At 54.9% G+C, this 18,541-nt stretch overlaps 2 protein-coding genes across 2 annotated transcripts; both read right to left on the minus strand.

Moving 5' to 3' along the window:
- Window positions 1-1,382: 1,382 nt before the first annotated feature.
- Window positions 1,383-6,280, minus strand: PROSC (proline synthetase cotranscribed homolog (bacterial)). Its single transcript, XM_017831914.1, has 8 exons — window positions 6,180-6,280; window positions 5,531-5,638; window positions 5,001-5,036; window positions 4,389-4,464; window positions 4,075-4,209; window positions 3,799-3,941; window positions 3,229-3,327; window positions 1,383-2,958 (listed from the first exon to the last, which is right to left on the minus strand). Exons 1-8 carry the CDS (start codon window positions 6,273-6,275, stop codon window positions 2,821-2,823), a joined length of 831 nt encoding a protein of 276 aa, XP_017687403.1. The 5' UTR covers window positions 6,276-6,280; the 3' UTR covers window positions 1,383-2,820.
- A 1,208-nt stretch (window positions 6,281-7,488) lies between these two features.
- ERLIN2 (ER lipid raft associated 2) lies at window positions 7,489-18,369 on the minus strand. Its single transcript, XM_017831913.1, has 11 exons — window positions 18,237-18,369; window positions 18,043-18,124; window positions 17,766-17,812; window positions 17,199-17,260; window positions 16,366-16,491; window positions 14,516-14,589; window positions 14,073-14,131; window positions 13,050-13,141; window positions 12,651-12,740; window positions 11,094-11,173; window positions 7,489-10,089 (listed from the first exon to the last, which is right to left on the minus strand). Exons 1-11 carry the CDS (start codon window positions 18,341-18,343, stop codon window positions 9,880-9,882), a joined length of 1,029 nt encoding a protein of 342 aa, XP_017687402.1. The 5' UTR covers window positions 18,344-18,369; the 3' UTR covers window positions 7,489-9,879.
- Window positions 18,370-18,541: the final 172 nt, after the last annotated feature.

Here is an 18,541-nt window from a genome sequence, read left to right on the forward strand (position 1 = left end):
CCAACAGCTCCCATCTGCGGGCTGACCTCCGTGGAGGGAGTGGGTGGTCTGTGCCCGCTCCCTTGGGCAGGTGTTTGGTGTCACCGACCCTGCAGCTCCGCACCCTCCTGCCTCGGGCCCCGGGTGGGCTCCTCGAGGAGGAACAGGAGGTGCCCGTGGGCTGCTCCGGCTCTGGGGAGGCTTGGACACGTGGGGAGCACAGCAAAGCTCTCAGGCATGAGGGAAAAAGTCAGTTGGAAGCTTCACGGGTGAGAGAAGCAGCTGCAGGGGAAGGAGCAGATGCTCTTGCTGCTGTCCCTCCTCTCCAGTGCCTTGTCACAGCCCAGCACTGGCTGTTCCAGCCCAGCACCAGCTGTTCCAGCCCAGCACCCAGCCTCATCCCCACAAGAGCAGGGGCCAGACCAGCCTGAGTGCAGGGCAGAGGTGTCCCGTGGCAGGGAGCAGCCCCAGGGCCACCAAGAGGCCCTGCTGTGCCACAGCCTCGTGCAGGAGGCCACCAGCAGAGCTGAATGTTTCAGCAGGCAGGGTGCAGGCTGAGCAGCAATCCAGAAGACCACACACTTTCCTGAGCCAGTCTGCTCCTAAAATACCACAGTGATGAGCCAGAGTTCCACGGCAAAGACATCAGGACAAGGCTTGTTCTCCCCCACAGCCACCCCAGCGCACTCACCTCCCAGTTTAAACCATTCACCACTTCTTTAAGCTTGGCTAAAGCCCAGTCCCAGCTCAGGAAATGAGATACACGGAACGCCTGAGAGAGGAAAAGCCAGAGGGGAGGTGAGCCACACCAGAAGAGAATTCCCAGTGTAAGCCCACCCCTGCCCTGTGCCCAAACAAACTGTGGCAGTGCAGCCCGTGTTGGAGCCACAGACAGTGGGGAAGGGCCACCAGTGAGGGGTGAACAAACCCCCTCAGGCTCCAACCACCGGGGCCAGGGCTGGGCTGGCTCTGCAGCCCCTGCATGTTTGGACTCGGGTTCAGACAGAATAGGTGTAAAATACCCCAGAGGCTTTTCCTGTGCAGGAATTTGCCAACACGAGGGTCCCGGTGAGGGCGCGGTGCTGAAATTCCAGGAGGAGAGAGGAGGAGGAAGAGGAAGGACCTCACTCCGGCCATCAGGTGGGAAACAAGGTGATTTTGGGACCCGTCGTTGACCTGTCCCGGCCCCGTGACCGCGACAGCACCGCCACCCAGAGGCTGCTCCGGGGACAGCTCGAGGCACCGACCAGCTCGGTTTTGACCCTTCAGATCAAAAATCACTTTCTTTGCCAGCTCTGCCTCAGCTGCCTTTCAACCACCCTCCTCCCAGCTCCTAGAACAGCTCCAGGCTGGGGAAACAGCTCCAAGACCGGCTCAGGCCATTTATTCACCACGCTGGAACATAAAAATAACATCTTTAATAGCTTTGGAGTTGGCACAGATGGTATTAAAACTCATCACTTTTTATTACTGGACTATGAAACCACACATGGTGCAGCGCAGGGAGGGCGGCTCCGACCCCACGTTGCTTCTAAACCACAGAGCTACAACAGGGTGGTGTTGGAGGTGACTCTTCATTTACATTCAGCGTTTAGAGAGTGGAACCAACAGCGAGATTTAACCACACGCACACAGAGCAAAGCCTGGGGAGGATGTTTCTGCTGGCAGCCAGGGCCTCCTCCTCTTAGCAGCCACAAAAGCCCAAAAATCAGCTGCAACACAGGTTGTGAGACTGGCCAGACAGCACAGGACAACAGGAGCTTCTGCTCACACCTGAAGGAAAGTTACTGCAGTGACAGTCCCACTTCCCTCTTCCAGGAGCAGGGAAGGCTGGACCAGCACTTAGGATGTTAAGACACAGCTCTCTCAGTGGCCAAAGGATTTTTTTTTCAGGAACCTAGAATGCAGTGGGACAATAATACTTCCCTTTCTGAAGTACTTTTCCCAAGAAAACCTCCCTGCTGCCCTGAGCCAAGCATGTTATCCTCTCACAGGTGTAGAGGAGGTGGGACTCACCTTGGAAAGCAACAGCAAGCTGGTGGCAGAGCAGGGACCCGGCAGAAAAAGTCCCCTTCAGCCCAAAAAAACAGCGTCAAAACTACCAGGCAGGATGAAAATAATTCCCAACAACAGAGGAGGGGAAAGGAAGGGAAGGGGGAAAGCATTCCAGATCTGGGCAGACATGGAGCCATGGGAAAAGTGAATGTCAGCCTGAAAATAACAGAATTGAGCCCAAAAGACACTCCCACACTTGTGATGTGCAGCCAGAACATCACACCATGAACTCCCGGTGGCAGCTGAGCTCCTCACAGCCCCCTGTGCCTGGCACTCGCCCCGTTTCCATGGCCATGGTCTCTCCAGTGTCACAGCATGGCCCTATCCCAGCTCCCACATAACCATCCCACGTCCAGAACTCCTATTTGGGGAAACACTGATGGGTTTCTGGCAAGATCACAGCTTGTTTAATGAAGAATTTAGTCCTCAGTGAAAACAATCACCGGCACTGCTGCAGGTCACACCTACCTCACTGGGCAGCAGCTCCAACCTGACAAACACTTGTTTGCCCAACCCAGTCACCCCAAGGTCTCTGTCCTGGATGACCCTGAGGAGCCAAGACACCACAGCCACTTTCAGCCACCAACTTCCTGATCATGTTGGTTATAAAGATTTCCAGTTTCTAGGGGTGCTCTAAAATCATGATGGTTATGAGGCATTTCTGGCCTCTGCTCCGAGGAATTCCCCCTCACCACCAGGATCAGGTGCCGACATGGAGGGAGGTAAAATGCATAGTGAGGTCTCCCAGCAGCGAGGTCTCTCCTCTGGAGGGGTTTTGTTTTCCACCTACTGCCCCTGCACTGTCACAGCCTCTGTTTGGCCTTTACTTCCAGTGGAAGCTTTGCCCCCGACGGCTTTGTTGGAATAATCCCGCTCTCCAAAGATAGTGCTCCCAATCCTGACGTTTGTGGATCCAACCTCTACCTGGAAGAGACAGAGAGGAGGAGGTCAGGGCAGGGGTGCCACCACCCCTGTGACCAGCCTCGGTTCTCACCATGTCACAGAAGGACAGTTTCCCCCACACTCGCCACCCAGGGGCTGGTTTGATCCCAGGAATCTACGCCAGGACCAGCAGAGCTGTTTTTCATGGAACAGCACTGTTGGGATCTCCATGCAAGAGGCCTGTTTGGGTGGAATTTGGGGTGCAGGTCCTCTTGCTCCCCACGGGAAGGGCGGCAGGAGGCACACACTCACTGCGTGCTGGAAGTCCGTGGACATGCCCATGCTCAGCTCCACCTTCTCCACGGGGAGATTCAGCTTCTCACACACCTCCTGTCGCAGGGACAGCAGCATCTGCAGGGAGAGGGGAAGAGGAGAGGCTCACACACCTGACAGCCACACCAGCTCCCTTCCAGGGTGCCACAGACCACGACTCCTGCCTGTCTCTGAAGTCTCCTTCACACAGGAAATGCAATTCCCACATTTCCCACTGAAGTGGTGTAACAATGCCTGGAGATTTCCCAGATTTACTGACAACACAGAGGAGGCTGACTGAAACCTCACCAGGACCACAGGCTCCAGGACAGCAACTGCTGCACGGGGAGCCCTGCCAACATCAGGGCTGCAGCTGCAGAGGAGGGATGGGAGAAATGCTCTGCAGAAAGGAGCCTCCCACCTGCACTGACACTGGTACTGAGGGCTCTGCACTGCTCTGAGCGTGGTGTTTCTACAGTCTTATAGCCTGACTCAGACTGGTTTCACTGGGACAGACAAACTGTAACAGGAGACCAGCCCACAGTGACATTTTCTCCTAGAAAATCTTACCTGGAAGTCAGGATTTGGGCCCTTGCTGAGGTCGTGCCCGATGCTGCCGATCGTCATCAGCCCCACAAATTCCAGGCTGGGGCACTTGTTGATCACGTGCTCCACGGCAGCCGTGGTGTCTCCAGGGGGAAGGCCGTGCTTACCTGGAAAAAAACAGGGAGATCTGTGCCCAGCCCTGCCAGAGAAACAATCTGAGAGCACAAACCAGCCCATCCCGCTCAGGTTCTCTGAACAGGAGTCAGAAAGGGCTGCACATCTTCAGAAAGGGCCACTTACTGTCCTCCCCACTCGTGTTAACTTGCACCATGACCTTCAGCTTCTGGGATGTCCCTTTTTTCTGCCACGAGCTGTTGACTCTGTCTGCCAGCTTCACAGAATCCACTGTTTCCAACATGAACAGGTTTGGGACAGCTGGGGAGGAAACAAAGGCTGAGGCAATTCTGCTGGCACAGGAGTGTTTGCCCCTAGAGCAGGTGTCGGGGAGTTCCCCCTCTTTGGGGAGAACCTTTTCCCAATATCCAGCCTAAACCTCCCCCGACACATCTGAACACTGAGAGACTGTGGCCCACACAGAATCAAGCAGGATTTACCAATCAGCTTGTTGACATTGTTTTTCTGCAGGTGGCCAATAAAATGCCACTTGATGTCTGGACAAGACGACAGAATCTGAAAGCAGAGAGAACAGTGAGGTTGGAACGACAATTCCCTCTTCCCCCACGCAGCACTTCGGGCTTAGTTTGCCCACAAACAAACACCAGACACCCAATTTCTTCATTTGTTGACTCAACTCGTGGTTGTGCTGAGGTTGCTGCACAGCCTGGAGAGGGAAGGGGCTGTGGCTGCAGGGAATGCTGTCCATGGGAATGAGGAAGGCAAAGCTCTTTTACAACAGTCATAAAATTATATTTTCCCCAAACTGAGTGTTAACATCTCTTTTAAACGAGGACTGTGCCTCTCCTACAGAAAGCACAAAAGGCACAGCACTGTTCAGACAAATCATGACTAAGGCACACGTATTCTCAGACTCCTCTGGAGCCAGCAAGGCAGGAGGGGGAACAGGGCAGAGAGCTAAGAATAACCCACCATTTATCTGCAAAGGCAAGGATCCAGTGAAATTCCTAACAAAACCCAGGACTTTGGCTGAACAGCTCTCAGGACACAGCTATACAAGGAAGAAAATATGAAGGGGACTGAGTACTTACTCTTGAGTCTGATGCCTTTTCCAGCAACTCCTGAACCTGGGAGAATGCAGGAGAATCCCGTTAAACCCACGGCACATGTAAGATCAGTGTCTGTGGGGTGTGTGTCCCTGGGACCAACAGGAGCCCCAAAAACACGAGGCCAGGGGGTGATGCTGTCACCAAGCCTGGCCCCCCACCCACAGAGCCACCCAAACTGGGCTGCCCTGAGACATCAGGAGGAATTTCTTCATAGAAAGGGTTGTTAAACATTGGAAGGGGCTGCCCAGGGAGGTGGTGGAGGTGTCCACCCCTGGAAGTGTCCAAGGAAGGACTGGACATGGCACTCAGTGCTCTGGGCTGGGGGACAAGGTTAGGATGGGGCACAGGGTGGACTTGATGCTCTGGGAGGGCTTTTCCAACCCCAGTGATTCTGGGATTCTGTGCCCTCAACACGAGGGCCTTTCCCAGCCCTGTGGTCCCTCTCCCAGCCCTGTGGTCCCTCTCCCAGCCCTGTGGTCCCTCTTCCAGCCCCGTGGTCCCCCCAAACTCACGTAGTTCTCCCCGAAGCTGCGCTGCCCGTGCCTGTACGCCTCCATCACCATCTCCGCCGGCTTCGTCTTGCTGACGGCCACGAGCCGCGGCTGCACGGCCGGGAGCCCCTGCGGGACCACCGGGGCTCAGGGGGGGACACCGGGGCACCCCCCAGCCCTCCCCAGCCCCGACCCCCCAGCTCAGGAAAGGTCGGGGGTGGCAGGAGGTTTGTCCCTATGTGTGTGTGTGTGCGGGTGGATCGAGCAGGAGGGAGGCCTTTTGTGATAGTGGGGTGCTGTCTTCTTTGCTGGGGGGCTCAGGTGCCCATCTCCTGGTGGAACCTATCCCTGTGGCACTGGGGGAATGTCCCCACGGTGACACGGGCCCTGCCCTCACGGTGACACCTATCCCTGTGGCACTGGGGGAATGTCCCCACGGTGACCAGGGCCCTGTCCCCATGGCACTGGGGAATGTCCCCGCGGTGACACGGGCCCTGTCCCAACGCCAGGACCCCTCCCGGTGGCGGTCCGGCTCCGTTCCCACGGCGACGACCCATGACCTGTCCCCATGGCGCGGGCCCGTCCCTACGGTGACGGAGGCCGTGCCGCCGCGGGAGCGGCCCCCCGCGGTGTCCCCCGGGTCCTCCCCGTGTCCCCGGTGTCCCCTCACCTGCGGCCGCCGCGCCGCCGCCTGCTGCAGCTGCTCGGTGACGGCGCGGAGCGCCGGGCCCAGCCCGTCCCCGGCGGCCATGCCCGCTCTCCACATCCCCGCCCGCCCCGCGCCCACTTCCGCCACACCTTCGCCCCGCCCCCGCACCGCGGCCAATGGGAGCGTCCCGCCGCGCAACACCGACCAATGGGAGCGCCCCTCCGCGCAACGCCGGCCAATGGGAGCGCCCCGCCGCGCCATGTTGGGAAGGTCGCAGTAGCCATGGCGGCCCCCGCGGGTCGGGGGGGACACCGGGCATGGGGCAGTCGGGGCTCCCCCCGCTCCCCTTTCACTGGGTTTGGCAAAAATCGGTGACAAATCCAAGCCATACCCACGCCGTGGGGGCGGCAGCGAGCGCTGCCACCCACCCCACCTGTCCCTGCCTGGGCCTGACGCCACTGCGAGGGGCTGCGGGTTGGGAGGGACCCCCAGGGGTCATGGATCCAACCCCTGGCCCTGCACAGACACCCAACAATCCCACCCTGTCCCTCAGAGCGTTGTACAAACGCTCCCTGAGCTCTGGCAGCCCTGGGGCCGTGACCGAACCCTGGGTTCCACTGCCTGACCACCCTCTGTGTCCCCCCCAAAAAACTGGGTTCTTCCCCCTCCATGAAGAGCTGTGGCACCAGGGAGTGAATTTCAATTATTTCAGGGGGGTAAAATGCCCAAAAAACAAGGGCAGGCAACAGGGCTTATCCTGCAGGCCTAGTTTAGGGGTGGGGAGTGTTGGGGAGCACTTGGAGCAGGGCCACAGAGCCCCAGAGCAGCTGGAGTGGCTGTGGCTCCGGGACAATGCCCGGCTTTACTCGCAGCAACTCGGGCTGAGAGGGAAGGAATGGGAGCCTGCCAGCTGGAAACCATTAACTCAAATATTTGTCTTAATGTGCAGAACTCCACTGTCCCTCCGCAGATTCGGTGTTTACACAGCTGGGCAAAAACACCCAGAAGGTTCCTGCCCTTTGTCCAGTAAAACATGACAAGGATTTTCTGCAAACTTTACCGAATCCGAGGCGTTTGCTGCTCCATGAGCAAAGCAGGGGCTGACAGACACTTGTGGGATTCCTTGGACACAGACACCTCTGCCCCTTCTTCCACTTTCCTCCTCCTCCCTGGAGAGGGAAAACCAGCATGGACCCCCAGCACCCCCCAGCTCCCCACTCCCACCGGAGCACCGACAGCCTCGATGTTCCCTCTGGAAAATCTCCCCCTGCAAATATACCCACACATCACGTTAAAGCTCCTCCACAAACCCTGGTGTGAAAACTGAAGATAGTAAAATCGAAGGCCATTTTATTGTCATAGCAAATACCAAAATAAAAAGGCTTTGAATTCAGTACATAAGAAGATCAAAGAGCATTCCCATGCTCCCCGTAGCCATTCCCGGGTAGCAGCAGTGCCACAAACCTCTGTTTCCTTTGTGAGAGAGTGGGTTTAAAATTCAGATCTTCACCTCTAAGATCACGGAAACAGGACAAATGCCCCTTTAAAAGGGAGACAGAGGGAATAAAGGTTTACATGGAATGACAGATCCACTCTGGAAAATTCAGGACATTTTACAAAGAGTGAATGAAGATGCAACAATGGATTTTGGCTTGTCAAGACTGATACACTCAATTTTGCTTTTGATTTTTTACGCTTAGCACAATTTAACTAAATTACATTAATACTTTAGCAGTCATGGTTTTAATTAAAAGAATCCTTAAGAGCTCTTTATCCCAAACTATTGTCTTGCTGTGAAGTCATAAGTTAAAAAATGACTTCATAATACCACTTTGGCTTAGTTGGGTCCTTTCATTAGTGAAAAATACTTGTGTAAAAGGAGGTTTTAGTTGCTGATGGAAACCTCAAGCATGAACATAGAACAATCCCAAACAAACTCATCCTCAAGGGATCAGGTACTACCTTCCCATTGTTAAATTTCTGCTATTCCCTGTTTGTAATCTCCCTGCACAGACCTAGTTATGAGTGAGGAATACTGCAGCCCCCCTGGGGATGCAATTGTTTGAGTGCTGTGGGTCTGATGTAGGTCTGGAAATGGGACTTCCCTTAGGTCCTATTTTCCAAGAAATACAAAGAAGATGGGACTCTTCTCCAGCAGAAGCACTCAGCTTCTACTTTGCATTTTCAAGTATCAAGAGTCACTGTCCCAACAGGGAAGAGAGAACTGCTGTAAAAGCCCTGGAGCCAGCAGCTGAGATCCCTCAGAACTCTGTTAGTGTGATGCCTTGTTACACAGACTGCTGCAGATTTAAACACTGAAGGGTGAGGCCAGGGGTGGTGGGGAGCAGGAATTTGGGGCACGGGCCTGTGAACGCAACAGGCTGGTCTCTGACGAGCACTGGCATCATCTCAGATGAGGATATTGGCCTCAAATCATATCAGCAATCAACCACCAGGCTCTGCTGCCAAGTGCAGATGGATTAGGGAGAGAAAAAAAATGTTCTCTCTAGGCCTGAACTTCGAATTTTGCACGTGGAAAACAAAACTCTGTTCCCTCCTCGCATCTGGGATGTGAGGAATTCCTCAGTTCTCTGAAGTGGAAGGTGCATTCTAGCACTGTTCTGAGAGAAAGAGGGGAATTCAACTTCGGGCAGTTCAGACGAGCTGCTTCTCTCTGCCCTGGGACCTTTCAGGATGAGGGTTTGTGCCCTTGGCTACTCTGAAATCTTCCCTCCACAAGGTCTGTTCAGACCCAAACCCACAGGAGCTCAGTTCTGCTCATCTCAGCTCACCCGAATGCCCTTTTTCTAGTCAGACTCTGAAAACACCGAGATCCAGTTGCTCTTGCAGAGCAGATAATGAGTTGTTAACGACCTTTGGTCACTCCAGCACCTCCTCCCCTGCAAGGCTTTCTGCAAAGTCAGGGTCCCTGAGACAAAAATTCCTTCCTCCCTGTTTTTTCTGACTGTGACTGTGACAATTTCGACGCCTGCAGCCTGGTTTCACCGAAAATCACGTCCAGCTCTGCCCTCCAGGACACTGCCCCTGTGCCCACACCCTCACCCAGCAGCCCAACTGCTACAAAAAACACGACAAGTGGAAAACAAAGCAGTGTTAGGATGCAGAAAACAAGGACTTTGGGTCACTGCCTGCGTGACGTGCGGTCTAAGGCTTCGATCCCCCCCAAAAAAGACTGGGAACCTGCAGGATTCCAGCTGAGCTTCTGTCCCTCGTGGTGCACGTGAGCTCAGCAGAACCTGCCACTGCCCAGACCTCGAGCAGCCACGTGTAGTGTACAGATCTAGCACCTTGTTTGGAAAGGGGGTGGAAACAGAGTACTTGGAATTTCCAATAAGAAAAAAAAACAACAAAACAAGTCGTAGCAGCGATTCCCCTCCCTCCAAAACCTCAGCTTTACCTCCAACTGCTACGAACCACTTCAATCTCAAATTAAGTTCCCATCCAGCCTCTCCAGACTCCTGGGTGTGTGTGACCAAGAGCAGGGGAGGTGCAGCTACAGGACACACCTAGAGTTGGCTGCTTAGAAGTTACCCGAAAACCCACCCCATAATTACCAAAGTCCTTGTGTCTAATTGTCATACAAAAGATTGAAAGGATTAAGTCTGATTCATCTCTTTCAGCACGGGAAAGGGGGAAAACAAAAAGGAACTTCCCAGTTCACGGGTTCTTTTTGATATAAAACGAATAGAAATCTTTCTTCTCAGTTGACACCATGAAGCAGTTTTGTGTCCTCGCTGATTCCTGCCCCATCTTCATCTTGGATTCCTTCTGCCAGTCCCTCTGCAGATTTGGTCTGGCTCCCTGCAGAGTCCATGAACATATTGGGAATATCTTTGCCAAAATAGATCTTGCTGTTGGCTGCAATTGCCTTGTACTTCATCAGCTGCAAGTACTCGGGAGTCAACTTGAGCTGCATGGAGAGAAAACGGGTCACAACAGCCCGGATTCGGGCAAAAGCAAACTCCTGCCAGGAGCACACGAGGCACCTCCTTCCACAGCCCTACCAGGAGTGCCCAGCCCCTCCACAGGGCAAACAGAGTGCCCTGGGAAGGTTCTCTGCCAGCAGGGCCGAGCAAAGCTCTAAATCCCAGTGACTAAATGGCAAATTGAAGAGTGAAGTGATGGGAGCAGCTGGGGAAATGTTCAACCCAGACGCGATGGAGATGCCCGAGAGCACATCCCTCACTGCAACCCTTGCAATGTGAGCTACTGGGAAGGAAAATACCCCTGGCTGTTTTCCAGGAAGAGTGTTTGGGTGAGCAGAGCTCACTTTTTTTTCAGGATAACGGCATTATAACACAGAGGATGGAACAACTGGGGCAAAACTTGTGCAAAAACACCCCAGGCCTCTGTCCTCCTCACAGAACAGAAGTGCTTCCTGCTGGCACATCCTGGGAACTTGCTGTAGGCAGGAACACACCTGGCAGCTGTATCCATGTAATTTTCTTGTTTCCAGGTTGGGGTTTTTGTTTTGGGTTTTTTTTTTTCTTTTGCAGTACCAAGGCTCTGCCAGGGTGTCCGAGATCAGCTCCGTTTGTTCTTTCCCTGAACTGTGATTTACTCTACTCCTGCCTGTCACCCCGGAGATCTCCCTGCTCCAACTGCCTGCCAGCTTGAGACTGGAATAATCCACATTTCTCATCACAACTGAAACTGATATTCCATCCACAGAGAGAGCCAGGCCCCATTAGCATCTGGCAGGGCAGAGATTTCAGACATCTCGACATATTTATCTGTCCAGAGAAGAAAATGAACTTGCAAATAAGGATCTAAATGCTTCAGTCAGGCGGAAACTTTGCTGAGAGGAGATGGTTTTGTTTTGTTTTTTGACTTAGACAATAATCACTGACTGTTCTAGTGCTGAGTGTTCCCCTGCAGCCTGATGCTGAGGCACCACAGAGGAAACCACAGTACCTTGTTGGCCTCAGCCACCTTCATGGCAGTGTAGCACTCAGCGTCAGCCCTCGCCTTCTCCCGTGCAAGAAATGCAGCATCTGGAAGCAAACACACGCTCTGAGTCAGATTTTTTATTTCCAGCCACGTTAGCACCGTTTGCAGCTGGAAACCTTTAAGATAAAGTGGCCAGTGCCACATCTGAACTGCACGGGATACAACGAGGGGAAGAGGGAACAAAATGGGAGCTCAGTTTCCAGCTAAATGGCTGCAGGAGGAGAGCATTAAGTGAGTAAATTGCATCTCAACTGCAGAGCTCAAAGCATTTCACAGACAGCAGGGTTTGATTATCCCCATCACGTGGGCCCAGCTCGCTCTTTCTTCTCGAGCCAGGACTGACTCTCGTGCTGAAACGCAGCAACTGTTCCCCTGCAGACGTGGGATTTACCCACAGCCTTTGCCCAGGACTCCAGGAACAGCCTGGAACGGCCCAGCAGACTCTCTGCAGATGAGGTCTGTGCCTGTGGATGCGATTCCCAGATGGGATTTGGTCTGGGATGTGGAGATGAAGGTTCTGGCACGCAGAGCAGGGGATTTTAACCTTTACAGGCTCTGCCCCTCAGACAGATTGCTGCAGAGCTTTCCTCTGCTGTATCAACAACTGCTCAAAGGCTCTGAACCTGTGGGACACTGAAATTCCTGACTCCTAGCAGAGCCATTTAAGGAAAGGAACACTTCCCCTTTGTGTACTGCACTCCTTTTCCCCTCTGGCTTCACACCTACCCATGACAATGATGGGATACCAGGCCACCACATCCAGGCTAAGGTTAGTGTAGTCCTGCTCATCTCTTGACATTCCTCCTAGGACATGGAGCCACACAAATGCAACAGGCCAGTCTGGATTTGGGAGCTGCACAGCTGGATAAACCATTTTTTTTACCTCCCCTAGCAGGGAGAGCTGCTACACTTAAAAAATCATGTAAACAACTGGATGGTTTGGCTCACAACTTCCTCTCTTTTGGCCAAGAGGAGTTGTCTGTCCCAGTCAGAGACACCAGGAAGAATGAGGGAGGCAGGAACCCTCTGCCAGCACAGCCCTGAACTGAGGGGCTGACACCTGCTGACACACATCTACAAGAAATAAACCCCATTGTATTTCTGCAAAGAGCTTCCTAATGAGAAGCTGCTGATCTGTAAAACTCTTCATTGGCTCCTCAGTGGCTTCTGCAAAGCTTGTCATTCCCTAGAAGGAATGGAAGGGAAAATAAGGCCTTGCCACTCTGAGCTGGAATTGCAGAGCCCTTTCCATGCCCTGGAGTCTCCTTGATAAAGCATTGTATCAGGTGGGTGGGGGGACATCTCCTTAACCTAAGAGCACAACCTCCTAGAAAGAGCACCTGAGAGAGGGAGTTTCAAGAAGCACAGTCTGCAGAGAAACGTTCCTACTCCTGCCTCTGCTCAGAAACTCCACCCCTGTGAATGTCAGCCTGGATTGAAGAACACAGTCAATACAGACTTCAAGAACTCCTTGGCAAACTGCTTCAGGATTTACTGCCTGGGAAGCTCAGCCCCCCTCACCTTCAATCTCCGAAATTCGCTTCTCCGTTTCCTTTTCCATCACTTTCTGTCCATAAGTTATTTCAGCAACTTGTGCAATCTTTTCTGCCTCTGAAATGAAAACAGGAACACACCCACACTGTCATCACACCATCTTCTGAATGTCAGAAGCAGCCTCACCCGGGAAAGTCCTCAATCATCACCCACTTCAGGTGGAAATAAATACTGGGAAGAATTTCCAGCCCTCAGAAGGCAAAGCTGGAACCCACATGCAAAGTCCTGAGTCTCTCTGGGAGAGTTTCAGGTCAGAGATGACCCCAAATTGAACAAGGTGCTTCTCTCCCTGGAGTCTGGGGTCTCTTTGCTGCCTGCCCCCACAGCCAGCCCTGTGTCCCAGCCTCCCAGCCCAGCCACACAGACCGATGAGGGCTTTCTTCCTCTCTGTCTCTGCCTCCTTCTCCACCACCTTCTGCTTCTGCGCCGCAATCAGCAGCTTCGTCTTCTCACTCTCCCTGGTGAGCAGGAGAAACTAGTTAAAAACATGAGCTCACTGGTGTGGGGATTCCCCCCACAGCCCCAGCTGGCTCACCCTTCCTTCCAGCACATGTCCATGCCCACCACTGAACCATGTCCCCAAGTGCCGCATCCACACGTGTTCTGAACCCTTCCAGGGGTGCATCTTAGGGGTGCTAAATCCTTTTCTACCTTATTGGTGTCACTCACATTAATGAGTTTGAAAAGTGTGATCATAAATAAAATACCCTGCTCCTGCTCACAGTCAGGGAACAGACACTGGAATTGAGAACAAGCCTCTCAACACGTCCTGCTGTATTTATGGCAACAGAACACAGGCTGATTTGGGACTCTCCTACCATGACCATACCACACAGGACTTACCACAGTCCCAAAAGGTCACATGAAATGCTAGGGAAGCAGAATGGATGAGAGGGGTCTCATTCTGCCCTACACATGCTGTTGGCAGCAGGCTCAGGGAACACAGGCATGCCTGAATGACCAAGGGCAGGAGGAGGCAGCTGGCTCAGGGCATTGAAAAGGGATCAGCACTGTCAAGTGCTATTAAAGAAAGTTATTTCAAAGCTTTGCAAGTCTTCAGCCTGTTGAATCAACAGTTTCTCCATCCCAGTCAAACAAGAGGATTAGTGGTGAAATCCATCCACCTGCCCCTCACCCACCACACGGGGCCAGTGCCAGGGGGAAGGAGCCCAGGGGCAAATCATTCCTGTGCTCAAGGGTTCCAACTGGAGAAAGCCCTCCTCCCCCAGCAGGGACCTGCCAGCCCCTGCAGTGCTCAGCACTGCACCCTTCTAGCCCCACTGCACCTCTCCAGCCCCTCCCTGAGGGTGGCACGAGGCCAAGGGCACCACTGATCTGCCCGACTGGCTCCTTTTGGGATCACAGAGGTGCAGAGTCCGAGGCACTTACATGAGCTCGTAATTCCTCCGGATTGTTTCAGGGATGTTTGGCTTTGTAACTCGAACTGCCTGCAGAGAGAGAGCGAGGAAAACTTGGGCAAGCAGCCAGCAACCAAAAGCCGAGCGGCCCCTGGGGCTGCGGGGGACGGGGGGGGACACACTGCGGGTGTGCTCTGCCACACAGAGCTGCACAAACTGCCACCAGGCCCCAAACCCACACAGAAACGGGGCTGGAGGATCTCCTGACGTGACAGGAGGTGGTAACCTGGGCAAACCAGCACCCAGAGCAACACCAGAAGCTGTGTGGGGGATGGGAAGGACACTGCTCCCACTGGAGTGAAATGAAATCTGTGCTGTAAAGCACTTTTTTAAAAAGTTTCAGTTTGCTGCTTTCTTTTAGCCCTTATCTCCTCAGGAGCTGCACCTTCGATATCTCAGTCAAATCCTGATTACCTGTATAATTAATCCAGGGGCCATCGTGGTTAGGTCTTGCTGCAAGGCCAGTTTAAGGTTTTCATCAATCTGATCTAAAGGAGAGAAAGAAGAAAAGGTAACGAAACACCCCCAAGGCAGTTTGCTGTCAGCACCCAGAGTGAGCTGGGATGGCTCACATTTCTTATTGCTGGAAACTACAAATGTAAGTTGGATGTAGAAGTGCTGGGCTGACCCTGAGGCAGGTTCCCAGCTCTCCCAGTATCTCCAACACCAGCACCAACACTTGGGACAGACCACAGGAACATTGCAGGCACGAATTCCCATAACCTGCAGTTTGGAATCTCCCTGAGCCAGAAGTGGCATCTTTATGATAAAGAATCTGTGCTCTAACCCCCTCCCCCACTGATCTTCCCAACTGGATCCTGAAGTAACATGGTCCAGCTAAATCCTGACTGATTTCAGCTTGCACCTGTGCCAGCATGACACAAGGCAAATGGAAAGGCAAGAATGGGAAATGGCTCCATCAGTTACTTTAACAGGCTGCAAAAATCATCAGTAATGTCTCTTTGGCTCAAGGAGTCCCAGAACTCCAGCGGAGCTGAGGATTTCAAAAGGAAACACAACCCAAAACCCTGCTCTGATGAAAGCTCCAAGGAGGGCAGAGCTTCCAGTTGGGGCCTGCTGGGAAGTGCAAAGGGAAGAAATCTGTAACAGCCTTGAGAAGGGATCACATCACACTCCTGGATTGTTTGCTTTGGTCCCAGTTTCCTATCTGGAACTTGGGCTCCTAATGAAGTCCAGCCAGGAGTTTTGGAAGCAGCTGTTATCAGTTCCCTGCACCTGCTGGCAGCTGTGGGGGCAGAGGATGATGAGAGGCCGCCCGAGAGGGGCTGTGCCCCAGTGCAGAGCCCCGAGCCAGACCCAGCCAGCCCAGACCAAGAGCTACAGGGGAGTTTGTACAAGTTCCTCTTGTGCAGACCGGGTGCTTTGAGCCCATTTCAAGCAGTTGTCGTCAGCAGCTGCCGACATCTGAAGCCTCCACGGGCCAGGAACCCGCCCAGCAGGAACTGGGGGGATCCCAGCCCCAGGTCTGCAGCTTGTGAAGGAAGTGGGAAGCCAGGCTCCTTGGAAAGCCCAGTCTGAACAGAGAACAGGAGTTTGCAAACACCCCGTGCTCTCTCGGGCACAAATCCCGTCCCTTTGGGCTCCCAAAGCATTCCCAGCAGCTCGGTGCCCGCAGGCAGCACTGCCAGTGCTGAAAGGCTGGATTTCCTGTCAGTCCAGAGCCAGAAACAAAACACTCAGCACTGGCAGCCACTGGACTAGTTCTAGCAAGAAACCACAACTCTTCCTCAGCCTCTCCTGCCATGTGTCTCCCTGTGCTGCCGGATTTCCCGTTGGGAAGGTCAGCAGGCCCCTGCCAACGCTCCTGGTTTATGGGCACTGCAGCCACGGGCATGACCCAAAGCTCATCAAACCCTCAGGCCAGGAAGTGCTTGCTCAGACTTTCTGTAACAGCAAAGAGCCACAGACTGGCTTTTCCATCTGGATAAGCAAATCCTGTGACTGATTCAACCCATCACAGCTGCTACACACCCAGAGAATGCCACAGAATTCCCACTCCCTTCCCTAAAGCCCTCTGCTACTGGCAGGGCTGGGGCTGGAGTTTATTGTTACAACATATTGAAGCACTCAGCTCCAAAAGATAACAGGGATAAACGATGGCAGCTGCTTAACAACCCTGATTCCAAACAGAGCAAACACGGGATTAATGGATAAAAGCTCATCAGTTGGGGGTTCTGCACCAACAGCCTGTGGAAGAACCCTTGGAAGCAGCAATCCCACGGGAAAGGCCGGGGGCAGCTCACCAAACAGCTCGATGTACACCTCCTGCAGCGTGTGGACACTGCAGAACTGGTTCAGCTCGTGGTGGATCTTGTTGAAGATGAGAGCCTTGTCATAGTCAGCTGTGTAGTTCTTCACGATGTCGTACACTGGGAGAGGAGACACCCCGGGGGAAGGAAGGGAAGGAGGCTGAGCACCCTCAGGGAAAACCCTGGGGCCCAGTCCCAGAGCAGGTGTGAAACGAGGGACACCCTCCCACACAGCCCCTCTGGTCAGGGCACTTTGGTTTATTTTGTGACACCTTCACCAATATCCATCCCCTGCCCTTGTGAACACAAGGGTTTGAACCACCCCCAGCCCTCCCTGCATGGCTGCAAACACACCCCTGTGTGACCCCTGCACACTGGGAACAGCGTCCTGCACGTGCCATGGAACAGAGATCCCAGCAGCTCCCACTGAGCCAGGCACTTTCAGCACATCACCAGCACGTTAAAAATCAAAGGATTTGGGAAAAAGGCTGCATGGGTTGTTCCTCCTGAGCTCCAGAGGAGCCTTTGCTCCCCCCAGCCCCCTTGGCTGCCCCCCTGCACACCTCATGGGTTACTGCCATCACTTCTGGTGCTGCACAAAGCTCGGGGGGGCCGGGATAACACAGGTAATAAAAGGAAGAAATAACCAACACACGACATTCCCAGGAGAGCCGGGCCAGGGGTAACACCCGGGAGCTCAAGGTGCCCGGGGCACACCTGTGGTACAGCCTGGCTCCAAACCAAACCCAACCACGACCTCCTGACCTCCTCTCAGTGCAGGACAACCCCCCCAGGGCATGCTGGGAGGTGCAGAACTCGGGACTCACCCGCGCTCTGGATGAGGAAATTCACCACCTCGATCCTGTCGAAATAAATCATCACTCCCCCGCTGCAAGGGAGAGAAAGGGGGGATGACACCTACTGGGGGCTGAGTGGCTTCGAGGGGGGAGAAATCCCCTCCAGTGGGCTGAGTGTGGGACATTCAGCCTGCTCAGCACCCTGACACCCTCCAGAACCCACCCCAGTCCCGCTCAGCACCCCGACACCCTCCAGAACCCATCCCAGTCCTGCTCAGCACCCCGACACCCTCCAGAACCCACCCCAGCCCTGCTCAGCACCCCGACACCCTCCAGAACCCACTCCAGCCCTGCTCAGGACCCCAACAGCCTCCCAGCACCCCCCAAAACTCCCCCAGCCCCCAGGGACGGTGGCACAGACATGACCCTGGGTGGGCTCATCGACCTTACAGAGTCTCCCAGTGCTCCCAGTTTGGTGGGTGTGTGGGGGGAAATCCAGCCCCTGAGAACAACCCTAAAGCCCTGCAGTAACCAGTGTGGAAAAGGGGAAGGACCCAGAGTTTCCAGCCAGGATGGAGGAAGAGCTGAACATCTCACCTGGTGCCACACGGGACATTTTTCACCTCGTCCGTCTGCAGCGTGGTCTGGAGGGGGGGGATTGAAGGAAAAGAGGCTTAAAGGGAGGGATTTTCGCGGCGCAAATCCCGCTGCCCGCGGGGCTCCCCCGGGGGAGCCTCCCAAGACAGAGGTGGACCCGCGGCGCTCGGCCCCTCGCTCGGGGCTCAGCGGGGCCGCCCCGAGAGCCGCCTCCCCCCGGTACCGGGCACTGCCCGGCCCCGCCCGACCCCCGGGGCTCCCCCGGGCCCAGCAGCACCTGCACTGACTTGTAGGACGTGATGAAGGGCAGCATGAGGTGGAAGCCGGGCCCGCTGGTGGAGGTCAGCAACGCGCCGCCGCTGCGAGAGAACGAGACGGGAGGGGGGGGCAGAGAGAGAGAGAAGCGTGAGCGGGAGAAGCCCGGTTCTCCCGGCGCGCGGCGGGGCGGAGCGGGGAGGGGGGCCGCCTCACCGGTAGTAGACGCCGATGTGCCCCTCGTCGATCTTGTGCACGGCCGAGAGCAGCGCGGCGGCCGCGACCCCGAGGGCGAGCGCGGCGATGGCGCCGAGCTGGGCCATGCCCGGCACCGGCACCGGCGGCGCGCCAGTTGCGTCATCACCGCGCGACAGCCGGTGCCGCCGGCGGTGTCGCCGCCAGGGGGCGATGGAGGAGCGGCGGAGCAAGAGCCGGAGACCGCGGGTTCGAGACCCGCCCCCGCCCGCGCGTCGGGACCGCCCCTCCACCCCCAAAATTCCGCACTGCCCAAACCCCCCACG

This window comes from Lepidothrix coronata, unplaced genomic scaffold, assembly GCF_001604755.1.
Source record: "Lepidothrix coronata isolate B3197 unplaced genomic scaffold, Lepidothrix_coronata-1.0 Scaffold197, whole genome shotgun sequence".
NCBI classification, from domain to species: domain Eukaryota; kingdom Metazoa; phylum Chordata; class Aves; order Passeriformes; family Pipridae; genus Lepidothrix; species Lepidothrix coronata.

Coding starts and splice junctions, on each gene's coding strand:
- PROSC (XM_017831914.1), bottom strand. CDS start 6,275: ATGTGGAGAGCGGGCATGGCCGCCGGGGACGGGCTGGGCCCGGCGCTC. Junction 5,037..5,530: donor GCAGCTTCGGGGAGAACTAC/GTGAGTTTGGGG, acceptor GCATTCTCCCAG/GTTCAGGAGTTGCTGGAAAA. Junction 2,959..3,228: donor CCACGGACTTCCAGCACGCA/GTGAGTGTGTGC, acceptor TGTCTCTTCCAG/GTAGAGGTTGGATCCACAAA.
- ERLIN2 (XM_017831913.1), bottom strand. CDS start 18,343: ATGGCCCAGCTCGGCGCCATCGCCGCGCTCGCCCTCGGGGTCGCGGCC. Junction 18,125..18,236: donor CACATCGGCGTCTACTACCG/GTGAGGCGGCCC, acceptor GTTCTCTCGCAG/CGGCGGCGCGTTGCTGACCT. Junction 12,741..13,049: donor GAGGAAGAAAGCCCTCATCG/GTCTGTGTGGCT, acceptor TTTTCATTTCAG/AGGCAGAAAAGATTGCACAA.